General features: G+C 41.2%; 1 protein-coding gene across 6 annotated transcripts in view; it reads right to left on the bottom strand.

The window, feature by feature from the left end:
• The window catches only part of LOC137872075 (nebulin-like), a 44423-nt gene that overhangs the window by 9514 nt on the left and 9909 nt on the right, over window positions 1-25000 (bottom strand). For all 6 annotated transcript variants that reach the window (XM_068710306.1, XM_068710305.1, XM_068710311.1 and 3 more), the window contains 39 exons: window positions 24216-24326; window positions 24023-24133; window positions 23494-23604; window positions 23304-23414; window positions 22765-22875; window positions 21850-21957; window positions 21668-21769; window positions 21474-21584; window positions 20676-20786; window positions 18689-18799; window positions 18486-18596; window positions 17608-17718; window positions 17144-17254; window positions 16424-16531; window positions 16146-16256; window positions 15598-15708; window positions 15329-15439; window positions 13162-13272; window positions 12513-12623; window positions 12264-12368; window positions 11665-11775; window positions 11449-11556; window positions 10863-10973; window positions 9954-10064; window positions 9731-9841; window positions 9510-9620; window positions 9150-9260; window positions 8951-9061; window positions 8540-8647; window positions 8202-8312; window positions 7668-7778; window positions 7421-7531; window positions 6725-6835; window positions 6491-6601; window positions 5344-5454; window positions 4370-4477; window positions 3525-3635; window positions 2781-2891; window positions 192-302 (listed from right to left, as the gene is read on the bottom strand). In XM_068710306.1, coding sequence (XP_068566407.1) covers window positions 192-302; window positions 2781-2891; window positions 3525-3635; window positions 4370-4477; window positions 5344-5454; window positions 6491-6601; window positions 6725-6835; window positions 7421-7531; window positions 7668-7778; window positions 8202-8312; window positions 8540-8647; window positions 8951-9061; window positions 9150-9260; window positions 9510-9620; window positions 9731-9841; window positions 9954-10064; window positions 10863-10973; window positions 11449-11556; window positions 11665-11775; window positions 12264-12368; window positions 12513-12623; window positions 13162-13272; window positions 15329-15439; window positions 15598-15708; window positions 16146-16256; window positions 16424-16531; window positions 17144-17254; window positions 17608-17718; window positions 18486-18596; window positions 18689-18799; window positions 20676-20786; window positions 21474-21584; window positions 21668-21769; window positions 21850-21957; window positions 22765-22875; window positions 23304-23414; window positions 23494-23604; window positions 24023-24133; window positions 24216-24326 — 4299 coding nt within the window. The remainder of the gene's footprint in view (window positions 1-191; window positions 303-2780; window positions 2892-3524; window positions 3636-4369; window positions 4478-5343; window positions 5455-6490; window positions 6602-6724; window positions 6836-7420; window positions 7532-7667; window positions 7779-8201; window positions 8313-8539; window positions 8648-8950; window positions 9062-9149; window positions 9261-9509; window positions 9621-9730; window positions 9842-9953; window positions 10065-10862; window positions 10974-11448; window positions 11557-11664; window positions 11776-12263; window positions 12369-12512; window positions 12624-13161; window positions 13273-15328; window positions 15440-15597; window positions 15709-16145; window positions 16257-16423; window positions 16532-17143; window positions 17255-17607; window positions 17719-18485; window positions 18597-18688; window positions 18800-20675; window positions 20787-21473; window positions 21585-21667; window positions 21770-21849; window positions 21958-22764; window positions 22876-23303; window positions 23415-23493; window positions 23605-24022; window positions 24134-24215; window positions 24327-25000) is intronic.

Raw genomic sequence — 25000 nt, 5'->3', positions numbered from 1 at the left:
TTCTGAACCTTTGGTATAATGTTTAGATTAGAGAATACCTCATTTAGCATTTTCAAACATAACAATTTCAGAAACAATAGAAATAATAATGACTGTAAGTAATCAGCTGGAGATATCTGGTAGTTAAACGTCTGTAACGTTCCTGAGCTTCAAAGAACAAGAAGAAAAAGATACATTTAAGAAACATTTACTTCACTCTGCTTCTTGGTGACCTCCATGGCGTGGTCCACCTCCGGTAGAGCTCTCATGGAGCTGTAGCTAGACCTCCCCTTCTGAAGGTTGTACTGCTCCTTATAGGACTTCTACACACGGAGGGGAGGAGGAGAGCAGAGAGGAGAGAGGAGGAGAGAGAAGGAGGAGAGGAGGAGAGAAGGGAGGAGAGGGGTGGGAGAGAGGAGCAGAGGAGAAAGGCAGGAAGGAGAGAGGAGGAGAGAGGGGAGGAAAGAAGGAGAGAAGGAGAGAGGAGAGGAGGGACGCAGGGAGGACAGAGGAGGAGATGAGGTCAGCAGGAGGGAGAGAGGAGGAGAGAGTCAGGAAGGAAGGAAGGAGAGGAGAGGAGAGGAGAGGAGAGAGGAGGGAGTGAGGAGAGAGGAGGAAGGCATGAAGGAGAGAGGAGGAGAGGAGAAAGGCAAGAAGGAGAGAAGAGGAGAGGAGGGAGGAGAGAGGGGAGGCAGGAAGGAGAGAGGAGAAAGGAGGCGAGAAGGGAGGCAGGAAGGAGAGACGAGAGAAGAAGAGAGAGGGGCGGCAGGAAGGAGAGAGGAGGAGAGAAGGAAGGTAGGAAGGAAAGAGGAAGGAGAGAAGGAGAGGAGGAGAAGGCGGCAGTTCAATAAAGACATTAGTCTTTATTGAACATCAGATTCAGTTCATTTGTCTAAAAATAAAACAAAGAGATTCCAACAGTGAGAAGAAGAAGTTCACAGCTTGAAATGAAGATTACCTAACCTGCTGCCTTCTTCTTCTACTTCAAATGACCACGTTTAAAAAACAATTCACAGTTTAATTATATCTGTGATGACGTTTCAGCTGGTTGACGAAGAGGAGAACGAAGGTTCACAATGAACACGTTTCAGTTTAAAACCTCCACACTGTTGGGATTCTTAAAGGGCCGGCGCTCCTGCTGTAAACCACCAAAATAAAAGCTTTGGTAACAAAGACATCACTCTGTGTCCAGACTGTAGGTCTGAGATCATTTGTACAGCGTCAGACAGTCTGTGTGTGTGTGTGTGTGTGTGTGTGTGTGTGTGTGTGTGTGTGTGTGTGTGTGTGTGTGTGTGTGTGATGTCTATGCTTCACGCTCCAGTTGGCCTCTGACCTCCTGCCCTCTGGACCCACTGACGCTCATGAGTAAAGTAAAAGTGGATTTATTCACAGCAATGGTGTGTTTTCAGAGCTTCAACCTGCTGTCTGTCTCGACTGTGTGTGTGTGTGTGTGTGTGTGTGTGTGTGTGTGTGTGTGATGTCTATGCTTCACGCTCCAGTTGGCCTCTGACCTCCTGCCCTCTGGACCCACTGACGCTCATGAGTAAAGTAAAAGTGGATTTATTCACAGCAATGGTGTGTTTTCAGAGCTTCAACCTGCTGTCTGTCTCGACTGTGTGTGTGTGTGTGTGTGTGTGTGTGTGTGTGTGTGTGTGTGTGTGTGTGTGGGCAGTAGGTCAGTGTCTGTGTCCTCAGGCCGTGGAGACCAACACAGCTGCTCTCTGTGTTCACGCCTCGACAGACAAAACGACACCAACACAGTACAACACTTCCTCTGTGTGTGTGTGTGTGTGTGTGTGTGTGTGTGTGTGTGTGTGTGTGTGTGTGTGTGTTAATTATGACAGATATATTACATTTAGTCGATTCCTGAAAAATTGTGGTGGGTTTAAAGTCACATTTTTATCTTTTTGTTTTGTTTCAGACTAGATTTTAATTGAGTTAATGTTTAAGTCATTATTATTTATGAAACTTAATGCTACTTGTTAAAGGGTATTTCTGTGTGTTTAGTCCTGTCTAAGCTGTTAGCTAGCTAGGTTGCTAATTGCACCATGATTTCACGCTATAGTTACAGAACATAAAAAGCACCAAATAAACTGCTCGGCATTGGTCTACGTTACTTTAACAGGTAGCTGGACTTTCCTGTTTTTAAATGACTGGCAGTTACTCTTTCAATTAGCTTATGCTAAACCAGGGTTTAAGCAGGGGCGATCAGTCACTATGTACATGTATAACACGACATGTAGAATTCATAGTTTGCATTAAAATGTCAAGATTAGGACCTGAATCCATCAACAACACTACTTGGTTTTACGGCTGGATAACAGGGTTTGGGGGTTTAGTTACTCTTTAAACAGAGAGCATCTTGGGACGTTACTATTTAAATGCCTCACATTTGCTCTTTAGTTAGAAATCATTGTCTGTCTCCACCTGCTGCTCTTCTCTAAACTCTCGTCTCTTCGTGTCAGGGTGGATTATAATCCAACCTGCGCCACATCTGCTTCACATTCACATAAATACCCCAAAAGACTTGCTCTTTACTTACTGCGATTTTATGCAAACAGCAGTAATGAGGGCAATCTGCTCGCAGATATTTTGCAGTCAAAGCAGATACTTCTTCTTTCTGAGGATGGAGCTACAGGCCGGCTCTGGTAACTGTAAATATCTACTTTTAAAATGTACTTCAAATGGATATCATTTGATTTACCTTTATCCAAAGTAATACCTTTACTGAGAGTCTTTACTGTTTCACAGTAAAAATGAACTGCGTATTTGTGAGGTTTGGAGCGGTCACACGGACTCACGTCGCTCTGCGTCTTGCTCAGCTCTTTGGCGAACACGGTCTCGATGGTTTGGGGCATCTGTGCGTACAGACTGCAGCCGGCCTCCTTCTTACCCTCCTCCCTGTACGCCTTCTGCAACGCAACACACAACTCCTCACAGTGCAACACGTTAAGAAACACAACACCCAAGTGATGACATATCCAGCTCTTTTAAAGAAGCAGTACAAGCACATTTACAAGCAATACAAGTTGTTGTATAAAGGCGGAAGTATCAGCTTTAAATATGATATCAATGTATTCATTCTGATTAGAAATACACCAATTTATGGACATTAAATAACTTCCAAACAATGTTCTCAGTCTAAATTAATGTTGCTGCATGATGTTCATCAGTTCTACACATATTGTAGATTTATTATTATTATTTAAAATTTCAGGGAAATGGATCCATGCTCAATATTAGCAGATTTTTTTGCTTATTGGAATTGTTATTTGGGGGACAAAAGTCGTATTGGTGTGTCCATAACTAGATACTTTAGTGTAATTATAAGTTTGATTTCAATATTTTTATTGAGCCAAGTAAGATTACACAAACAGCATATTGTATTAATGCTCATTTCCATTTATGGGGAATAATTATGAAACTAAATTCATGTATGCGCTGATATGAAACAGATGATATAAAAGATATGAATGCAGCATCAGAAACACGTGTTCATGACTGTCATGACGTGTCTACAGAGTGCAGTGACTGAAGCTTCGTACCTCACTGTGCAGCTGACTTTGCTCTTTGGCATGTTGAGTGTCTTTGGTCTCCGGCAGCAGAGAGTACAGAGAGTTCACCAGCTCCTTCTTACTCGCCTCCTTGTATTTACTCTGGGAGCAGAAAAACCACAATAGAAGATCAATAACTGCACAGTTTATAACGCCGCAAAGACAAAAGACACGATACAGAGTATACCATGTTGAAGGGAAGTATTCTTCATTCTGCTTTAAGTACGCGGCCACTTGTTAATAGTTTTAAAAATGAATAACAAACACTTTTTCTTTGACTTTCTTCTGTAATCAGGATTATAAAGAGCTAATATAAAGTGTATGTGGGGATTAAAGATGGTGGTTTAAGAGAATATAAACTTGTTTGCTGATGACATAAAACTGTATGTTATAAATATATACTAATATACTACTAACTGTACTAATTATGACAAATAACAAACAGAATCTGATCAAATCTTTATATTTGAACTCAAATTTAAGGCCCAAAATTAGTCAAATTGAATTTCAAACATTTCTAACAGCAACACTTTAAATATTATTCACAGACGTTCACATACTGTTATGAGCTAAATGGATGAAGACACTTTTTAGTGACGCATGAACAACAAACACTAAGAACATAAAGAGAGGCACAGTGTTCCAACCACAAGCTGTGAGCTAGACTCATGATTAATTATTAATCTGTAATGTTGAAAAAGAGAAAAAAACTAAACTGTCTGTTCCAGGCAAACGCAAACACACATATATATATCTATATATATAGATATATATATACATTTATATATATATCTATATACAATATATACAATATTCAGAGAGTGAGTGTCTCTCACCTCGCTGTGAGTCTCATTCATCTCTTTCACAAACTGAGTCTGCAGAGTTTCCGGCAGCAGAGAGAACAGAGAGTTGGGCAGATCCTCTTTGTCCTTCTTGTACTTCGTCTGCAGACAAAAGAAAAGTTTATTATCATCATTACATCCTCCAGTTCTCTGCTGATCCTTTGTTTCCTCTTTGTCCTTCTGGTGCTTTGTCTGAGAGCAATAGAAAATATATTGTCATTTTATGACGCCATATTAGGACTGTAGGTAAAAAAAATATTATGAAGAATTCACAATAAAACAAGTCTCTGATGCATTCTCTGCAACTAAAGTGATACATTTATGAGAAAATAAAACTTGAGTATTGTCTGAGATTATGAAGTCAAACATTTACAAAAAAAAACCCTCACTAACTTCACAAAGTTAGGAGGAAAGAAAAGTGGAAAACTTGTGTTTTCTTAAAATAAAGGAGAAATATGCTTTGATTGGATCAAACCTCATCACATAAAAAAAACACATATATGTAACATATATACAAAAACACTACTTATGCACAGTAACATTCAAAGTCAGGAGTTTTTATTCTCGTACATTTGTGACTTTAACCTCAGAGAGTTTTTTCTTGTAAATTTACAATTTTAATATCCAAATTTCAGAAACTTTTACTTGAATACTACCCCCTCCCTCGGCTCCATAATACATACAGTTGTGGTCAAAAGTTTACATACACTTGTAAAGAACATAATGTCATGGCTCTCTTGAGTTTCCAGTTATTTTCTACAACACACACACACACACACACACACACACACACACGTACACGTGTGTGTGTGTGTGTGTGTGTGTGTGTGTGTGTGTGTGTGTGTGTGTGTGTGTGTGTGTGTGTATATACTGTATATATATGTGTGTGTGTGTGTGTGTGTTTTACCTGCATTGGCTCTCCACTGGTACATAGAGAGTGTGAGGAACATGAAGCATCGATGTCTCACCTCACTCTGAAGATCACAGATCTGCTTCATGAACTCCGTCTCTTTGGTTTCTGGCATTTGGTGGAAAACACTGCAGCTGATCTCCTGCCGGCCTTTCTGCTTGTATTTATTCTGCAGCACATGAAGAGGGGAAGAGGAAGGAAGTCAACAGGAAGTCAGTACTCTTACTGTACCACAGTATGTCTACAGTGTGGTATTAGTACTCTTACTGTACCACAGTATGTCTACAGTGTGGTATTAGTACTCTTACTGTACCACAGTATGTCTACAGTGTGGTATTAGTACTCTTACTGTACCACAGTATGTCTACAGTGTGGTATTAGTACTCTTACTGTACCACAGTATGTCTACAGTGTGGTATTAGTACTCTTACTGTACCACAGTATGTCTACAGTGTAGTATTAGTACTCTTACTGTACCACAGTATGTCTACAGTGTAGTATTAGTACTCTTACTGTACCACAGTATGTCTACAGTGTAGTATGAGTACTCTTACTGTACCACAGTATGTCTACAGTGTAGTATGAGTACTCTTACTGTACCACAGTATGTCTACAGTGTAGTATTAGTACTCTTACTGTACCACAGTATGTCTACAGTGTGGTATTAGTACTCTTACTGTACCACAGTATGTCTACAGTGTAGTATTAGTACTCTTACTGTACCACAGTATGTCTACAGTGTGGTATTAGTACTCTTACTGTACCACAGTATGTCTACAGTGTGGTATTAGTACTCTTACTGTACCACAGTATGTCTACAGTGTAGTATTAGTACTCTTACTGTACCACAGTATGTCTACAGTGTGGTATTAGTACTCTTACTGTACCACAGTATGTCTACAGTGTGGTATTAGTACTCTTACTGTACCACAGTATGTCTACAGTGTAGTATGAGTACTCTTACTGTACCACAGTATGTCTACAGTGTAGTATTAGTACTCTTACTGTACCACAGTATGTCTACAGTGTGGTATTAGTACTCTTACTGTACCACAGTATGTCTACAGTGTGGTATTAGTACTCTTACTGTACCACAGTATGTCTACAGTGTAGTATGAGTACTCTTACTGTACCACAGTATGTCTACAGTGTGGTATTAGTACTCTTACTGCAGTAGAAGATGTGAGTACTCGCTGTAGGCTCACCTGACTCTGGAGCTCCATGGCAGCTTTAGCAGCCTTCATCTCTTCAGTGTGAGGCAGAGCGGAGTAGAGGTTGGAGCTCTGCTCCTTCTTCCCGTCTTCTGTGTACTTCAGCTGGAGAGGAGACGGAGACACCGGGTAAACCACACCAGGACTGACACATTACATCATTCCTGTATAAGTTCACGTTTGTAGAGCAGTCTCATACAGAGGAGGGTTGCGGCTCCATCTCGTTACCTGACTCTGCAGCTCCGTCGCCTCTTTAGCGTGCAGCGTCTCCATGGTGACAGGGAGCTGGTGGTACAGACAGCTGCTCGCCTCCTTCCTGCTCGCCTCCTTGTACCTAGCCTGAGGAGAGCGTCAGCTGTTAGCTCTGTTAGCTAGCGGTCACAGCACCTGCTGTTGTGTTTCTAGTTACAGGTGGACACTTTCTATCCTCTCCTTTTATTTGAATGCAGTTTACAGGTTAATCAATGTGAAGATACCCTTTTCTATCAACTGGTGAACAGGAAGTGACCAGATATGGACTGAGGAGGCGTGACGTAGAGACCTGTCAATCAGCGTGTAGCCCCGCCCCTAAATCATCCCCTCTTTATGGTGTGTTTGACTCTAAATGTTCCATAATGTACTAAATGAACATCATGCTGTGTTGAAGAAGACTGTAAACTAGAGATTGAGACCATAAACTCATGTTTACAATGTTTACTGAGGGAATAAATCAAGAGAGAAGTAGAGTCATTTTAGACTAGACTTCTATACAACCAGAGGAGTCGCCCCCTGGTGGACACTAGAGAGAATGCAGCTTTAACACGTGAAGCACAGACTTCACTTTAAAGAACCGGAGGTTGCCATCGTTATCTCTACCGCACTGCATCCTGGGATAACATCAGTGTTTGAGTTAAACGTGGTATTAGAAGAATGAATCTTGCTCACCTCACTCTGCAGCTCAGAGACGGTTTTAGCAAACTGAGTTTCTGCCGTTTCTGGAAGCTGAGAGTAGAAGCTGTGAGAGAGGCTCTTCATCCCGTCCTCCTTGTATTTACTCTGAGCAGAGGGACGAGAAACTCATTGAGGAACAAGGAACACACCCTCACGTGTAGTGTGTGTGTGTGTGTGTGTGTGTGTGTGTGTGTGTGTGTGTGTGTGTGTGTGTCAGAACGCTTGTGTTGTTGATCAGAACCTCGCTCTGCAGGTCGGACATCTTGGCGGCGAGCTGCGTCTCGGTCGTCTGCGGCAGCTGAGCGTAGAGACTGGACGACATGGACTTCTTCCCGCTCTGCTTGTACTTGTTCTGAAGGAAACAACGACGACCTTCACTTACTGTACTGTGGGTTTAGTTTTGATCTAAACCAGGAGGGCGAGTGAGTAGTGGACATGCTGGTTTAATCCTAAAACCAGCGTCAACCGTTAGTGGAGGACCAGAAAGAGAGACTGACCCACATCTCCACGATGACAGACTCTCAGCTCTCAGCTGCTTGTCTGCTGAACATCTTGGGTTACATAACACACTCTCTGTTCTACCGGAGCTACGAGCAGCATCACAAACACGCACGCCGTTCGGCCAAGTGTCTCCGAAAGTGAAGCGCATTATTCTTTCATTAGTCCTTCTGAAGAGCAACGTTCCCTCGTGAGAAAACGCAGACGACACGTCGCGCCGTCATTCTCACCGAGCGTGTGCAGGAGGCAGCGTGTGAACCATGGATGTTGTGCGTACCTCGCTCTGCAGCTCGGTGACCTCTTTAACGCGCTGCGTCTCCAGGGTCTCGGGCAGCTGGCGGTACAGAGAGCTGCTGGCTTCCTTCTTTCCTGCCTCCTTGTACTTGACCTGCAGAGAGTCAGGATCACAGCATCACCAGAGACAGAGCGCTGTAGAGAGTAAGAGGGAAGGTACCCAGCCGCCCTGAAGGACTTTCTGATAACACCACCAGAATAGACGGCGCTGGTCACTTTATCTGAGACGCAGCACACACACACTTATTCTAGTCTCTGAGGACGGACGCACACACATCCTCTGAAGACTTGTCAACAAAGCACAGAGTGAGTGTTTCTCACCTCGCTGTGAGTCTCATTCATCTCTTTCACAAACTGAGTCTGCAGAGTTTCCGGCAGCAGAGAGAACAGAGAGTTGGGCAGATCCTCTTTGTCCTTCTTGTACTTCGTCTGCAGACAAAAGAAAAGTTTATTATCATCATTACATCCTCCAGTTCCTCCTTTGTTTCCTCTGTGTCCTTCTGGTGCTTTGTCTCACAGAGCAATATGAAGCAACATGTTCATTTATAGACACATTTAAGCAATAATAAAGAGTATTTATCCACCTTTGAGAACAAAAACACTTAAATACAACTTTGACTTAAACTGCATTGCATTTATTATGATGAATTGTGCAAAATGTAACCTGCAGATTACATGATTGAATTCAGGTTCAAATGCAGAGCATGCCCGCGAGGCGTTCAGGGTCCTCACCTCGCTCTGTATCTCTGACATCTGCTTGGCAAACTGTGTCTCTGCGGTCTCTGGGAGGAGCGAGTACAGGTTCTTGCCGACCTCCTTCTTCCCTTCTTCTTTGTACTTCACCTGAGGAGGAAAGCACACGGAGCTCAGCGACCCGACCTTTCATCCCCTGCTCCTGCTCCTGCTCCTGGTCTGTCGGTGGACTCCTCACCTCGCTGCACATGTCTCTCTGCTCTTTAGCCAGCTGGGTCTCGGTGGTTTCAGGCAGCTGGTGATACAGAGAGCCGCTCGCCTCCTTCCTACCGTCCTGCTTGTACTTCACCTGCACCAAGATGAAAGGGAATTAAAGGGACAGTTTGGAGTACGAGGCACTTCTCCCTACGTCTTAGCTGTAGTAGATGGAGCACTGTCTGTCTCTTCAAACACACCAGACTCCATTCATAAAAACAGTGATTCTACCTCACAGAGCACAGGAGTGGCTGCTCAGTCGGTTACTGTGTTTGTGGTGCAAAGTAGAATCACTGTTTCTGTCAGTGGAGTCTGGTGGTAGACCTGGATCATCTGTTCACACCTGACTCTGCAGCTGAGACGCTTCTCTAGCGCGCAGCGTGTCCAGAGTCTCAGGAAGCCTGGAGTACAGCGAGCTGGACGCGTCCCTCCTCCCTGCTTCTTTATACCTGGTCTAGAAAAACCAGACGAAAGCATCAGGACGTACGTCTGAAACACTGGCGTGTGAGGTCAGCATCGTGATATCAGTCTGCAGTTATTAGAGGACGTAACATCTCTCCGTACCTCACTCTGTATTGCAGAAACAGATTTGGCAAACTGGATGTCGTTGGTCTCTGGGAGCTGGGAGTAGACGCTGGCGCTCTGACTCTTCTTCCCGCTCTCCTTATACTTGTTCTAGAGACGACAAGTTCAGGAGGACATTTATCAAACCACACAACGTCTTCTACGTGTTAGGTCAGTGTGTGTGTGTGTGTGTGTGTGTGTGTGTGTGTGTGTGTGTGTGTACCTCACTCTGTATCTCAGTCATCTCTCGGGCGAACTGAGTCTCTGAGGTTTCAGGAAGCTGAGAGTACAGAGACGACGTCATCTCCTTCCTCCCCTCATCTTTGTACTTTTTCTGTCGGAGAAACAACAAAGAATCAAAAACAACATCACTGAATGAGAACCAGTCTTAGTTTTAACAGGTTCATGATTTAAAGGGCCGGTACACACGTTCACCTATTGGTGTGAAGATCTCCACACGGAAACCACAAACCTTCCTAAAGGCCCCGCCTCCTCTCCTACACAGAGGAAGACGCACAGACTTCAGGTTGTTCAGCCTCTTTTTGTTGCTGTTTTGTGTCTCTTTGTGGTCGTGATGCACCTTTTCATAGTCCTCATAGAGTTCTGTGTGGTCGCTTTGCAGCTGTTTTACATCTTGTAGTTTGTTGTGTCTCTCTCATCGTTTAATGTCTCTTTGTAGCTGTTTTGTGTCTCTTTGTAGCTGTTTTGTGTCTCTTTGTAGTTGTTTTGTGTCTCTTTGTAGTTGTTTTGTGTCTCTTTGTAGCTGTTTTGTGTCTCTTTGTAGTTGTTTTGCGTCTCTTTCCTCATTTTGTGTCTCATGCGTTTCATATTTTATATTTTGTGATATTTTGTGATATTCTGTGAGTGACACAGCTATGATTAACCTCACAAGTACAAGAAAACAAAAACAAACACAAAACAATGATATGACTTCAACATTCCTCTTCTTACTATTGAATCTTAACATTTCCAACAACACATTCATATCTCATTATCCAAATGTCAGATTAAGTAGAACACGTGAGAAGAAGTGAGGTGAAGACGCCTCTGTGTTTTGAATGAATGAATGAAACTCCGTTATTGTCTTCCTGCTGTGTGTTGAGCTCTTTAGATAAGGAGGAGAGACGCTCACTTCACTCTGGAGTTCAGTCGCTTCTTTGGCGTGTTTGGTCTCCAGAGTTTCGGGCAGTTTGGAGTAAAGAGAAGACGCCGTCTGCTGCTTCCCAGCCTGCTTGTACTTCACCTGACACACACACACACACACACACACACACACACACACACACACACACACAAAGTATTAACCCAACCACACAGTCGTCCTTCAATCTGCTCTTTACCACCAACATCTAAAAATGTACAATCTTCCTCCGACCAACTCTTATCAGACGTGCATCCTGATTGGTGGCTGTAATGACAACATTCTGTGACATCATCAGCTGTCCACCAATGGGATTTCAGCTTCCCGCCTCTGTTTGACCCAACTCTTTAACAATTTAAGACACAATAAGTGCAAGATGTTCATATTCAAACTATTATTTGATCCTTGTTTGGTTTTAAGTTGTATCTATAGATATGTACACACATATATGTATATATATATATATACAGTACATATATATATAGATATACGTGTGTGTATATATATATATATATATATATATATATATATATATATATATCTATAATAATAACATAACATCCTGGTTGTCTCTCACCTCGCTGTGAGTCTCATTCATCTCTTTCACAAACTGAGTCTGCAGAGTTTCCGGCAGCAGAGAGAACAGAGAGTTGGGCAGATCCTCTTTGTCCTTCTTGTACTTCGTCTGCAGACATAAAAGATGCATAAAAACACAGATATATACATAAAAGATGTATAAAAACACAGATATATATATACACATAGAAGATGTAACACGATCACATCGCTGCACCTCGCTCTGAAACTCTGACATCTGTTTGGCAAAATGCATCTCCGGCGTCTCGGGGAGGAGGTGGTAGAGCGACGACGACGCCTCCTTCTTTCCTCCCGCTTTATATCTCACCTGAAACACACACACACACACACACACACACAGAGACACCAGACTCATTCATAAGAACAGTGACTTCACCTCTCAGAGTCACTGCTCTACTGCTGCCTCCATCAGTGAGCGCCAACGTCACACAACAACAATAACCCTTTTTAATAAGTTTCTCTTACAGACGGGTTGTTAGTGCTGCTGTGTTCAAGGACAGCCAGTTAAAACCAGTTAACCAGTTAACGCTGTTACTTTAGTAAAAGTACAAAAATATAAATATTAAGATATACTTAAAATACCAAAAAGTAAAAGAGAATAATATAAGTTATATTATTGTAATATAACTATTGATGCATTAATGTGTTCATCACTGGAGGTACTTTTTATCACTTTATATACTTCTGCCTACGGAGGGTAGAACCTGCCAAATATAAAATAAATAAAATAAATAAAATAAATAAAATAAATAAAATAAATAAAATGTTGAACTGCTGTTGGTCTGTGTTGGTCACCTGACTCTGGAGCTCCGTCGCCTCCTTGGCCCGCTCCGTCTGGAGGGTTTGAGGAAGGCTGGAGAACAGAGAGCTGGACTTGAGCACGTCGTCTTTGTACTTCAGCTGCAGAGACGACAGCGTTCATCAGTCAGTGACAGAGAACACATGTTTTACACTATTATAACTACCGCACCGACTCAAACTGTGTAACATGCAGAGACATCTCTGTCACATTTTGAGCATGGACGTGATCGGGTGGGGGGGTACCTGGCTCTGGGTCTGAGAGGCCTGTTTGGCGTGTTGCGTGTCCAGAGTCTCTGACATCACAGAGTACAGACAGCTGCCGGCCTCCTGCCTCCCCGACGTCTTATACTTCGTCTGAAAGACACAAAACCACGCTTTGTCCTTTAGGGAACTCTTATAGTTCTGTTTTCATGATATGAATACTAGTTTCCATTCAACACACAGAAATAATACCAATATAGTTCATGTGTCTATGGTAAAAAAGTATTACCATTAATGCTACAACGAATAATAATAATTATTATTGTTATTGTTCTTGTTGTTGATGTTATTATAATATTATTATTACTACTACTACTACTATTATTATTATTATTGTTATTATTATATCATTTAAATAAAAAAATGTAATTTAATAAAAAATTAAAATTAAATTAAATTAAATTTGAATTGTATTATTATGTTATTAGGATTAGCAGGATTAAAAATGTAACTAAAGAAAACAAAAGTATGGATTGTCATATTTAAAAATAATTTCAAACAAACATTTAAAGAGATTTTAACGTCTCCTTTCCTTCTTTTTTTGTTCTGCTGCATCCATCCATCCATCCATCCATCCATCCATCCATCCATCCATGCATGTGTTATAACACGTTATGAACGGTCCTCTCACCTCGCTCTGCAGCTCAGAAACACTTTGAGCAAACTGAGTCTCTGCAGTTTGTGGCAGCTGAGAGTAGAAGCTCTGAGAGAGGCTCCTCAGGCCGGCCTCCTTGTACTTGTTCTGATTGATGAGACGGATTATAATCAGTAATAACACCATGAACAACGTCTGTGGATGTGTAATAACAGAGACTGCTGAGAGCTCCACAGAAACAGAGAAGAAGCCTCACTCATTCATAATACATTCATTCATTCATAACTAAAGAGTTCTCCGGGGCTTCACGACAGAAATCCATCACATCACAGCATCCAGAGTCTACACACACACACACACACACACACACACACACACTGCTTCACTCTATGAACTATAGAGTGACTGAGATTCTGCCATCTGTTAAAATAGTTCATCATTTCAATTTCTCTTTAATCAACGAGCTGAACAGACTCCATCCACTGAGAACGTCCATGAGATGTGACTGAAAGCTCTGGAAAATCTACTTTAAAGTTACTACGAGGAACTTTTATCTCTGGGTCTGGACCTGGGTCTGTCCACAGTGGACCGGTCTCTGCTGGAGGATCTGGGTCTGTCCACAGTGGACCAGGTCTCTGCTGGAGTCTGAGCTGAAGGAGGTTCTGGTGAACCTGCATGAGTTCATCTGGTTTCACCAGAATCTGACCCGGTGGCTCCGATGACATCATTCAGAACAACTCTATAGAAACAGACCATCTTCTCTCTGATGGTCTCTGTACTGATGGAGGTCTGATAGAGGACCAGGACTACACTGAGACTGGTTCATATAGAGGACCAGGACTACACTGAGACTGGTTCATGTAGAGGATCAGGACTACACTGAGACTGGTTCATATAGAGGACCAGGACTACACTGAGACTGGTTCATATAGAGGATCAGGACTACACTGAGACTGGTTCATATAGAGGATCAGGACTACACTGAGACTGGTTCATATAGAGGACCAGGACTACACTGAGACTGGTTCATATAGAGGACCAGGACTACACTGAGACTGGTTCATATAGAGGATCAGGACTACACTGAGACTGGTTCATATAGAGGACCAGGACTACACTGAGACTGGTTCATATAGAGGACCAGGACTACACTGAGACTGGTTCATATAGAGGATCAGGACTACACTGAGACTGGTTCATAGAGAGGATCAGGACTACACTGAGACTGGTTCAGATAGAGGACCAGGACTACACTGAGACTGGTTCATAGAGAGGACCAGGACTACACTGAGACTGGTTCATATAGAGGATCAGGACTACACTGAGACTGGTTCATATAGAGGACCAGGACTACACTGAGACTGGTTCATAGAGAGGACCAGGACTACACTGAGACTGGTTCATATAGAGGACCAGGACTACACTGAGACTGGTTCATAGAGAGGATCAGGACTACACTGAGACTGGTTCATAGAGAGGATCAGGACTACACTGAGACTGGTTCATATAGAGGACCAGGACTACACTGAGACTGGTTCATAGAGAGGACCAGGACTACACTGAGACTGGTTCATATAGAGGACCAGGACTACACTGAGACTGGTTCATAGAGAGGATCAGGACTACACTGAGACTGGTTCATAGAGAGGATCAGGACTACACTGAGACTGGTTCATATAGAGGATCAGGACTACACTGAGACTGGTTCATATAGAGGATCAGGACTATACTGAGACTGGTTCATAGAGAGGATCAGGACTACACTGAGACTGGTTCATAGAGAGGATCAGGACTACACTGAGACTGGTTCATATAGAGGATCAGGACTACACTGAGACTGGTTCATAGAGAGGACCAGGACTACACTGAGACTGGTTCATATAGAGGATCAGGACTACACTGAGACTGGTTCATAGAGAGGATCAGGACTACACTGAGACTGGTTCATAGAGAGGATCAGGACTACACTGAGACTGGTTCATAGAGAGGACCAGGACTACACTGAGACTGGTTCAGATAGAGGATCAGGACTACACTGAGAGTTCCAACAACAACAACATGTCTCATGTTTCTCTGCATATTGAATATTAATATTGAATCAGGATGACGTGCGTTCTAAAACCCTGAGGATCTACTTTGTGATCAAGACGTTGCTTTGACGTCGTGTCCATAATGTTCGGCTGTGAAGAGGCTTTGCTCGTACTTGGCTCTGCATGTCGGTGAGCTCTCGGGCGAACTGCGTCTCCAGAGTGTCGGACAGCTGGTGGTAAACTGGACACGACGACTGCTTCTTCACAGCCTCTTTATACCAGATCTGCAGGACACAGAATGAGACGTTTGAGATCAAACAACTTTTCCAGGGGGTTTGGTGGGTTTGCATGTTTATTCTCCTCGACTGCAAAATGAGTAAACGTGAATCTCTACTCCACCAACACAGGAGAGGGTTTCTACTGGTTTGTTCCGTGTGTTTACCTGACTCTGCAGCTGAGAGGCCTCTTTAGCGTGCTGCGTCTCCAGAGTTTCAGGAAGTCGGTGATAAAGAGACGATGACGTCTGCTTCTTGCCGGCCTCTTTGTATTTAGCCTGAGAGACACAGTGAGGATTCAGGTTTAGTGCTGAAAGTCGCCTGTCTGTAGACTCTAAATACATTTACACTTTACCTGAAGCTAACTAAGTATTTCACGATCTTTTATTAAACTTAACTAAATATTTCACGATCTTTTCCTGACGCTAACGAAGTATTTTCACAATCTTTTATTAAACTTAACTAAGTCGTTTCCTGAGAAGACGGAAGTTTATTTTAAAGACACTTGTCACTCTTTGTTGTTTCACTTTTGTATGAAAATCCAGGTGAAATGAGGAGTAACGTTTCCTAACATACGAACCGTAGAAGATACGAATGACGGGAAAAACAACCTAAAAACCCATCGTGTGTCCTCTTCAATACATCACAGGCTTCATCCTGTGTGACCGTGTTGGCAGTAAACGCGTACATCTATGAAGTGTGCATTGTGACTCACCTCACTCTGCATGTCGGTGAGCTCCTTAGCATGCCGGGTGAGGACGGTGTCGGGGAGCACAGAGTACAGACTGACGCTCATCTCCTTCTTACCCTCCTCTTTGTACTTCACCTTGTGAGGAACAGAAGAAGCACAGCCCAGACATGAGCTCTCTTACTACAGCAGAGAAGAACCTGAGACACAGCCTCTATCTCTGTGTGTTAATCAGTCAAATATGGATGTATGAATACCATCAAATGTCTGCTTTTTAACATGTTGTTGCAGAAAGCGTCCGTTACCTCGCTGAGCATCTCCGCCTGCTGCCTGGCGAACCGAGTGTCGTTGGTTTCTGGCATCAGGTGGAACAGACTGGAGGCGTCGTTCTTTAAACTCTGCTTGTACTTCAGCTGCCATCAATCAACAACAATCACTTCATGTGGCTTCAGTTTATACAGAACAAGCATCACCAGACCAGAGAGGAAGTAGAAGCAGAATAGAACACATTGATGCTGAGGAAAAGGTGCTTCATTTACTACAGCTTCTATCTCTTAAAGAGACACTTTGAAGTTCACTATAGTCACTGTGTTAGTACAGTAGGTGGAGTTTGGAGAAACAGACAGGAGTACCAGCCAAAGAACCGTCTGAGCTCTCTTCAAAGTCCATCTTGGAGACTATGGAGAACAACCTCATAAAACCAAACAATCCCAACAGTGTAAACGTGGATCCATCAAGCTCAGATCTGAGTTTGGGTGTTTGACAGTTTCAGATCTGACAGTTCAGTCATCGACACTTTTATAAGCTTAAACTTAACTTGGTGAACAAGGCTGCAAAGTTAAAGACACATCTGTCTTAGAGGGAGTCTTAAACAGATTGAATAGTTGTCAGATAATAAAAGAAGACAGGTGTGTAAGCTGCAGAGAATAATTTATGACCCTAACCAGCTTCAGGTGATCGCAGCTGTCAATTAAGAAAAGTGAGATCCAGAGAGAGCTGTCCAGATGTTGTGTGTGTTTGTGTACCTCACTCTGCAGATGTGAAGCCTCTTTAGCGTGCTGCGTCTCCAGAGTCTCCGGGAGAGTCGAGTACAGAGAGCTGCTCACTCCTGTCTTTGCTGCTTCTTTGTACTTCATCTAAAAAAGAATAAACAATACAAAAAACAAAAATGAGCGTGTTCAAATTTAGCATCAGACTCCAAATGTGTCCAGACCTGTTGTCTCTGAGCTTCTGTCCAGTTAAAGAATGTGTCTTTTCCTTGTTCAGCTGAAGTTAGTTTTGTACAACAGGGTATTGGGTCCATTGCAAATTTATGAATTTTAAATTTCAAGGAATATTCAAGATTTTTTCGCAAAAATTACGACTTTAATGTCCATATTTTTTATCTCTTTTATAATTTTTTTAATACACCGTTGTAGTTTTGACATCACAAGATACTGATTAATAAAAATCACGACAGGATGTGTGAAGAGCTTCAGTCTCCGCTCACCTCGCTCTGCAGCTCAGAGACCGTCTTAGCAAACTGAGTCTCAGCCGTTTGTGGAAGCTGAGAGTAGAAACTGTGAGGGAGGCTCCTCCTCCCGTCCTCCTTGTACTTGTTCTGGAAAAGACAGAAAACAAAAGAAATGAGTTTGACTTACAATCGTGAGCAGATGTGAAGAAACTGCAGCAGCAAACGCACAAAAAAGATCCTGTTACCGACTCTGCGGACGTCTCTGATCCCGTCTCTCATGCTAGTTTGTTCAGCTGAAGTTAGTTTTAAACCTCGAGATACTGACATATATTATGAAAACTGAAAATTCTGATTTAAGTGACACATTTTCCAGAAAGAAACTGATTAATTATTATAGAGAATTTCATAATTTTCTCTGAATATTACCCCTCTGATTTATTTGTAATGGCCCTAATATGTTGTTGTATCTGAGCCCATTGGTTCCAACTGAAATCTTCAAAAAGTTTAAATACTTTCAAACAAACAGGAGAACATAAGAGCATTTGTTCGGGGACTATTTTCAGCGTCGGATTAATCCATGTTTGGTGCTTTAGTGAGTCACCCAGTGTGTCTTTAATGGAGAAAAATATTAAATATCAGCAGAATGTTCCTTTGAGTCGTGGTGAATTAGGTCAAACTGGCCTTTTTACAACCTAAAGGCTCTTGAGAACATATTTAAGTAACTTCTAGACTCCAGTGACATTTAATTTCTTCTAAGTGCAAATACCTACAGGAGTTAAGTACTGTGAGGACATCTGGGGACACTTTAACGAACTGTATGATGGACATCTTTCAGTCAAACCTCTATAATATATATCACACATTCCCTGAGAGGTATCTTCATGTACTTGTGTGTTTCCTGTGTATTTCTGTACCTCGCTCTGCATGCTGGTCATCTCTCTGGAGAAGCTGGTGTCAGACGTGTCGGGCAGAGTGGAGTACAGTGAGCCGGCCGTCTCCTTCTTCACGTTCTCTTTGTATTTGATCTGAAATTTAAAAAAACGGTGTGTTAAAACGGTGTGAGAACCAATCAACTCTCAGTAATGTGGGAGTTGAGAAGCCGTTGATTGGTTGTTACCTCGCTGAGCAGCTCTGCAGCTTCTTTAGCGTGCAGCGTGTCCATGGTGTGAGGGAGGAGGGAGTACAGAGACGTCCTCGCCTCCTTCTTACCCGCCTCCTTGTACTTGTTCTGCAGATATGAGACAGTTTAACGTTAACCATCACAGTGTAAATAAAGTTTAACGTTAACCATCACAGTGTAAATAAAGTTTAACGTCAACCATCACAGTGTAAATAAAGTTTTAACATTAACCATCACAGTGTAAATAAAGTTTTAACGTTAACCATCACAGTGTAAATAAAGTTTTAACGTTAACATCACAGTGTAAATAAAGTTTAACGTTAACCATCACAGTGTAAATAAAGTTTAACGTTAACATCACAGTGTAAATAAAGTTTTAACGTTAACATCACAGTGTAAATAAAGTTTAACGTTAACCATCACAGTGTAAATAAAGTTTAACGTTAACCATCACAGTGTAAATAAAGTTTTAACGTTAACATCACAGTGTAAATAAAGTTTAACGTTAACCATCACAGTGTAAATAAAGTTTTAACGTTAACCATCACAGTGTAAATAAAGTTTTAACGTTAACATCACAGTGTAAATAAAGTTTTAACGTTAACATCACAGTGTAAATAAAGTTTTAACGTTAACATCACAGTGTAAATAAAGTTTTAACGTTAACATCACAGTGTAAATAAAGTTTTAACGTTAACATCACAGTGTAAATAAAGTTCAACGTAAACCATCACAGTGTAAATAAAGTTTTAACGTTAACCATCACAGTGTAAATAAAGTTTAACGTTAACCATCACAGTGTAAATAAAGTTTTAATGTTAACATCACAGTGTGAATAAAGTTTAACGTTAACCATCACAGTGTAAATAAAGTTTTAATGTTAACCATCACAGTGTAAATAAAGTTTAACGTTAACCATCACAGTGTAAATAAAGTTTTAACGTTAACATCACAGTGTAAATAAAGTTCAACGTAAACCATCACAGTGTAAATAAAGTTTTAACGTTAACCATCACAGTGTGAATAAAGTTTAACGTTAACCATCACAGTGTAAATAAAGTTTTAATGTTAACATCACAGTGTGAATAAAGTTGTAACGTTAACCATCACAGTGTAAATAAAGTTTTAATGTTAACATCACAGTGTGAATAAAGTTTAACGTTAACCATCACAGTGTAAATAAAGTTTTAACGTTAACATCACAGTGTAAATAAAGTTCAACGTAAACCATCACAGTGTAAATAAAGTTTTAACGTTAACCATCACAGTGTGAATAAAGTTTAACGTTAACCATCACAGTGTAAATAAAGTTTTAATGTTAACATCACAGTGTGAATAAAGTTGTAACGTTAACCATCACAGTGTAAATAAAGTTTTAATGTTAACATCACAGTGTGAATAAAGTTTAACGTTAACCATCACAGTGTAAATAAAGTTTTAATGTTAACATCACAGTGTGAATAAAGTTTAACGTTAACCATCACAGTGTAAATAAAGTTTAACGTTAACCATCACAGTGTAAATAAAGTTTTAACGTTAACATCACAGTGTAAATAAAGTTTTAACGTTAACCATCACAGTGTAAATAAAGTTTTAATGTTAACCATCACAGTGTAAATAAAGTTTTAATGTTAACATCACAGTGTAAATAAAGTTCTCCTGATGATGGTTCTCCTCCAGTACTCAGTAGAACATGTGGTTGTAGTCTCTGATCTCTGATCATGCTTCATTGTAAACAACCAATCAGAGGAGCGCTAGTAACGTTAGCAGCACCGCTAACGGCTAACCAAAGGAGGTTCACTTCAGTTACACTATGATGCCTTCAGGCTCTGCTCAGTCAATCTTTTACTTCCTTATTATTTTATTTTTTGTTATAATATAGTAAAAATACACTTTCCAGAAAACGTATAATGTCAACACTTTTCACCGTTCTGCGCTGAGACGTTGTCCCTGACGTAAACTAAATCACATTTAAACTGCGTACCTCGCTCTGCAGCTCAGACAGATGTTTGGCCAGCTGTGTCTCGGTGGTCTCTGGGAGCTGGTGGTACAAACTGCTCTGGATCTGCTGCTTCACACCTTCTTTATACTTCACCTGCAGCAGACATCACATTCATAATTTATTGTTCACTATTGACATCAACACTTCTCATATTTCACACACATTATTCCTAAAGATACAACAGAACAAGGTGAGTTTCAGCTCACACGGGAAGAGTGGAACTGTGAGTTGTCATATTTAATTGACTCAAAGGAACAGTGTGTGATTTAGTGACATCTAGTGGTGAGGCTGCAGATTGCATGTAACTAAATACCCCTTTACTCACCCTCCCTTTAAGGTAGGCTTAAGGATCGTATTACTACTAGGAGCTACTCTTATCAATACTCTTTCATGACGAAATAATTGCTTTTAAAAATATATATATTTAAAAACACATCAATTCAGAACAGGATTAAAATTCTAAATATTCTAAATATTTTTTTTAATTAATTCTGCGAGTTTTTTCTTGTAACTTTATGACTTAAATCTCAAAGACTAACTGTTTTTTTATTCTTGTAAATTTACAACTTTAAGATAAAAAAATATCCAAACGTGTTTGTTGTAATTTTACTACTTTAATCTTAGAGAATATCCAGATATTTATCCTGTAAATTAACAACTTTAATCTAATTTGCTCCTCAGAACATCACCCCTCTCTCCCAGCACAGTCATTTACTTATTCTTTTACATACAAACACGCTAAAAAGAAGAGCAAAGAACCAAGAATTGACCACAGAACACCTCACTCTGCAGGGTGGACGCCTCTCTAGCGTGTTGGGTGTCGATGGTCTCCGGCAGCAGAGAGTACAGGTTGATGCTCATCTCCTTCTTACCCTCCTCCTTATACTTCACCTGCAAACAAAACACAGCGTCATCCTGCGGCCGCTTCCTTTAGTAAAGCCTGAGTTGTGGAGCGTGAGCGGCGTCCTCGTCACCTCGCTGAGGAGCTCGGAGACTTCCTTAGCGTGGGCCGTCTCCAAGGTCTCAGGCAGCCGCTGGAACAGAACCGGGGAACTACTTTTCTTCTTGTACTTCAGCTGAACACAAACAGGAGACGGGAATATAATAAGGATCATATAACGATACGGATGCATGTGTGTGGCTGCAGGTTTGTTACCTGACTCTGCAGCTCAGAAGCTTCTTTGGCGTGAAGCGTGTCCAGAGTCTGAGGCAGAGTGGAGTACAGAGAGCCGGACGCCTCCCTCGTCCTCCGCTTGTACTTCACCTGAAATACGTCAACGACGACACGTTCAGCTCACAATGAAAAGAGAAACTTCAGACGCGCTGTAATATGAGTTCCGCTGCAGCAGAGAGGTTTCCCAAAAAGTGACGTTCCCATAAAACACAAACCCGTACCGTCAATCACACTTCAAGGGAAACATATTTGTTTTTGACGAATAAAAAATATGTTTTAAACAAACTTTCCGGGTCCCGTTTGAAACCAAGAGTCAAAGTTTATTTGTTTTAATTTACGTCAGTGATGTAAATAAACGGCACTTATTTTAAGCCAAACCATGAACTCGGTTCTTTAAAGAGAAGTCAAAGCTCCACGTGTTAAAGCTGCATTCTCTCTAGTGTCCAGCAGGGGGCGACTCCTCTGGTTGTATAGAAGTCTAGTCTAAAATGACTCTACTTCTCTCTTGATTTATTCCCTCAGTAAACATTGTAAACATGAGTTTATGGTCTCAGTCTCTAGTTTACAGTCAATCAATGTTTTCACGTTCTCCGGTCCTCATTGTTGGAGGCGGAGCCTGAAGCTGCTTCATAATGTGAGAAATATATAAAATGTATATTAAGTTTAACGTTGTAACCCTTAAGGTTTTCAAGGTATCCAACCTTGTTTATAACCTTTTTTTAGCACTATAGGTTATTCAAGGTTTTCACATTAAACAACAAACAATCTTTTTACATCAGTTATTAGTTCCCATGCTGGATCTAAATGGCCTTCACACACACGAGGGATCGACAGGGAACCATTTTGTTTCAGATGTGGAACTAATGATCTGCAGCATTGACTTGGTGGATCCGTCACCTCGCTCTGAAGCTCCGAAACCGTTTTGGCAAACTGAGTGTCGGCGGTCTGTGGGAGCTGAGAGTAGACGCTCTGTGAGAGGCTCCTCATCCCGTCCTCTTTGTACTTCGTCTGTCAACGGAAACACAACATGACGAGTTAAAGACACTTCGGTTTAATAACAGGAAGAACAACCTGCTGCTCAGGAAATCAAACAATATCAACAATGAACCTGTTTTATTCCTTCACACATCCTCTTTGTATTCATTTCTCTGAGTATTTTCCTCGGCCTTCCTTTGGCCTCATTAGCGACATCGTCGTTGAAATGCAGATTAACGGCAGCGACAGAGGAAAGCTCTTTGATGCTTTTCTGATGATAATCACCCTGATGACTCATGATAGAAAACATCAGGTGTGATGAGCTGATGCAGCTTCCTGCTCCGGACCTTCTGACGAATGAAGCTCCTGAAGCTCGTTTGGGTTCAGTCTCAGGCGACATGCAAACTGATACGTCTGACAGTATTACAGTTCTCTTTAAGGACAAAAGGTCGAGCGGGTACCTCGCTCTGCATGTCCGTCACCTCTCTGGCGAAGCTGGTCTCTGAGGTACCGGGCAGCGTGGAGTAGAGCGAGCTGGACCTCTGCTTCTTCCCGCTCTCCTTGTACTTGACCTGAAGAAGACGGACGTGAGGAAGTGAATAGGATCGTCATGGAGGTTCGACGTCTGACGTCACGCCGTGTTCTCTGTACCTCGCTGAGCAGCTCCGACGTCTCTTTAGCGCGGCGCGTCTCCAGAGTTTCAGGCAGAAGAGAGTAAAGACAAGAGTTCACTTCCTTCTTTCCTGCTTCTTTATACTTTGCCTGCAGACATCACACAAAAGAAACACAACCTTTGCTTAGTGAATATCATCTGTCTTCAATGGTTTGTTTTCAGGGTTCCAGAAAATTGAAGTTTGCTGATTACATTTTGTTGTATAAGGTGTTTTTTTAAATTATTATTAGTTATTACTTCATCACTTATGTAATGGGAGTCATTTTTATTTATTTATTTTCATTTATTTAATATAGTTTTTTTTAAATACATATGTATCTATGTAAATATAATCTTAATCTACTTAATATTTGTAAGTGAAAAAACTCCATAAACACAAATAATAAATAAAATAAAATAAAATAAAATAATGAAAGGGGGAACTCACTGTCCCCATTGAAAGCTACTTGAATGAATAATTAAGGTCCTCAGGCAGCTAAATATGACTAATGAGACGTTTGAGCGTACCTCGCTCTGCAGCTCAGACAGATGTTTGGCCAGCTGTGTCTCGGTGGTCTCTGGGAGCTGGTGGTACAAACTGCTCTGGATCTGCTGCTTCACACCTTCTTTATACTTCACCTGCAGGAGAGCCACGTTATCGACTATTTCTAATTACTATTATATCAAATGTTTGAAACAGAGAAGTGAATAATCTCAACACCTCACTCTGCAGGGTGGACGCCTCTCTAGCGTGTTGGGTGTCGATGGTCTCCGGCAGCAGAGAGTACAGGTTGATGCTCATCTCCTTCTTACCCTCCTCCTTATACTTCACCTGCAATAATACCGTAATAATACCGTAATAATACAGCAATAATACCGTAATAATACAGCAATAATACCGTAATAATACAGTAATAATACCATAATAATACAGTAATAATATCATAATAATACAGTAATAATATCATAATAATACAGTAATAATACCATAATAATACAGTAATAATACCATAATAATACAGTAATAATACCATAATAATACAGTAATAATATCATAATAATACAGTAATAATATCATAATAATACAGTAATAATACCATAATAATACCATAATAATACAGTAATAATACAGTAATAATACCATAATAATACAGTAGTAATATATAGGTTTAATGGTGGTGAACGTATTAAACACTACTGGTTTGATAGTGGTGGACGTATTAAACACTACTGGTTTGATGGTGGTGGACGTATTAAACACTACAGGTTTGATAGTGGTGGACGTATTAAACACTACTGGTTTGATGGTGGTGAACGTATTAAACACTACTGGTTTGATGGTGGTGAATGTATTAAACACTACTGGTTTGATGGTGGTGAACGTATTAATAAACACTACTGGTTTGATGGTGGTGGACGTATTAATAAACACTACTGGTTTGATGGTGGTGAACGTATTAATAAACACTACTGGTTTGATGGTGGTGGACGTATTAATAAACACTA

Source organism: Cebidichthys violaceus, unplaced genomic scaffold, assembly GCF_023349555.1.
Source record: "Cebidichthys violaceus isolate CVI_PGR_0920_01 unplaced genomic scaffold, fCebVio1.0.p SCAF_15, whole genome shotgun sequence".
Lineage (NCBI taxonomy): Eukaryota > Metazoa > Chordata > Actinopteri > Perciformes > Stichaeidae > Cebidichthys > Cebidichthys violaceus.
The sequence above is the reverse complement of the archived record's forward strand: the minus strand, read 5'-3'. Positions and strand labels throughout refer to the sequence as shown.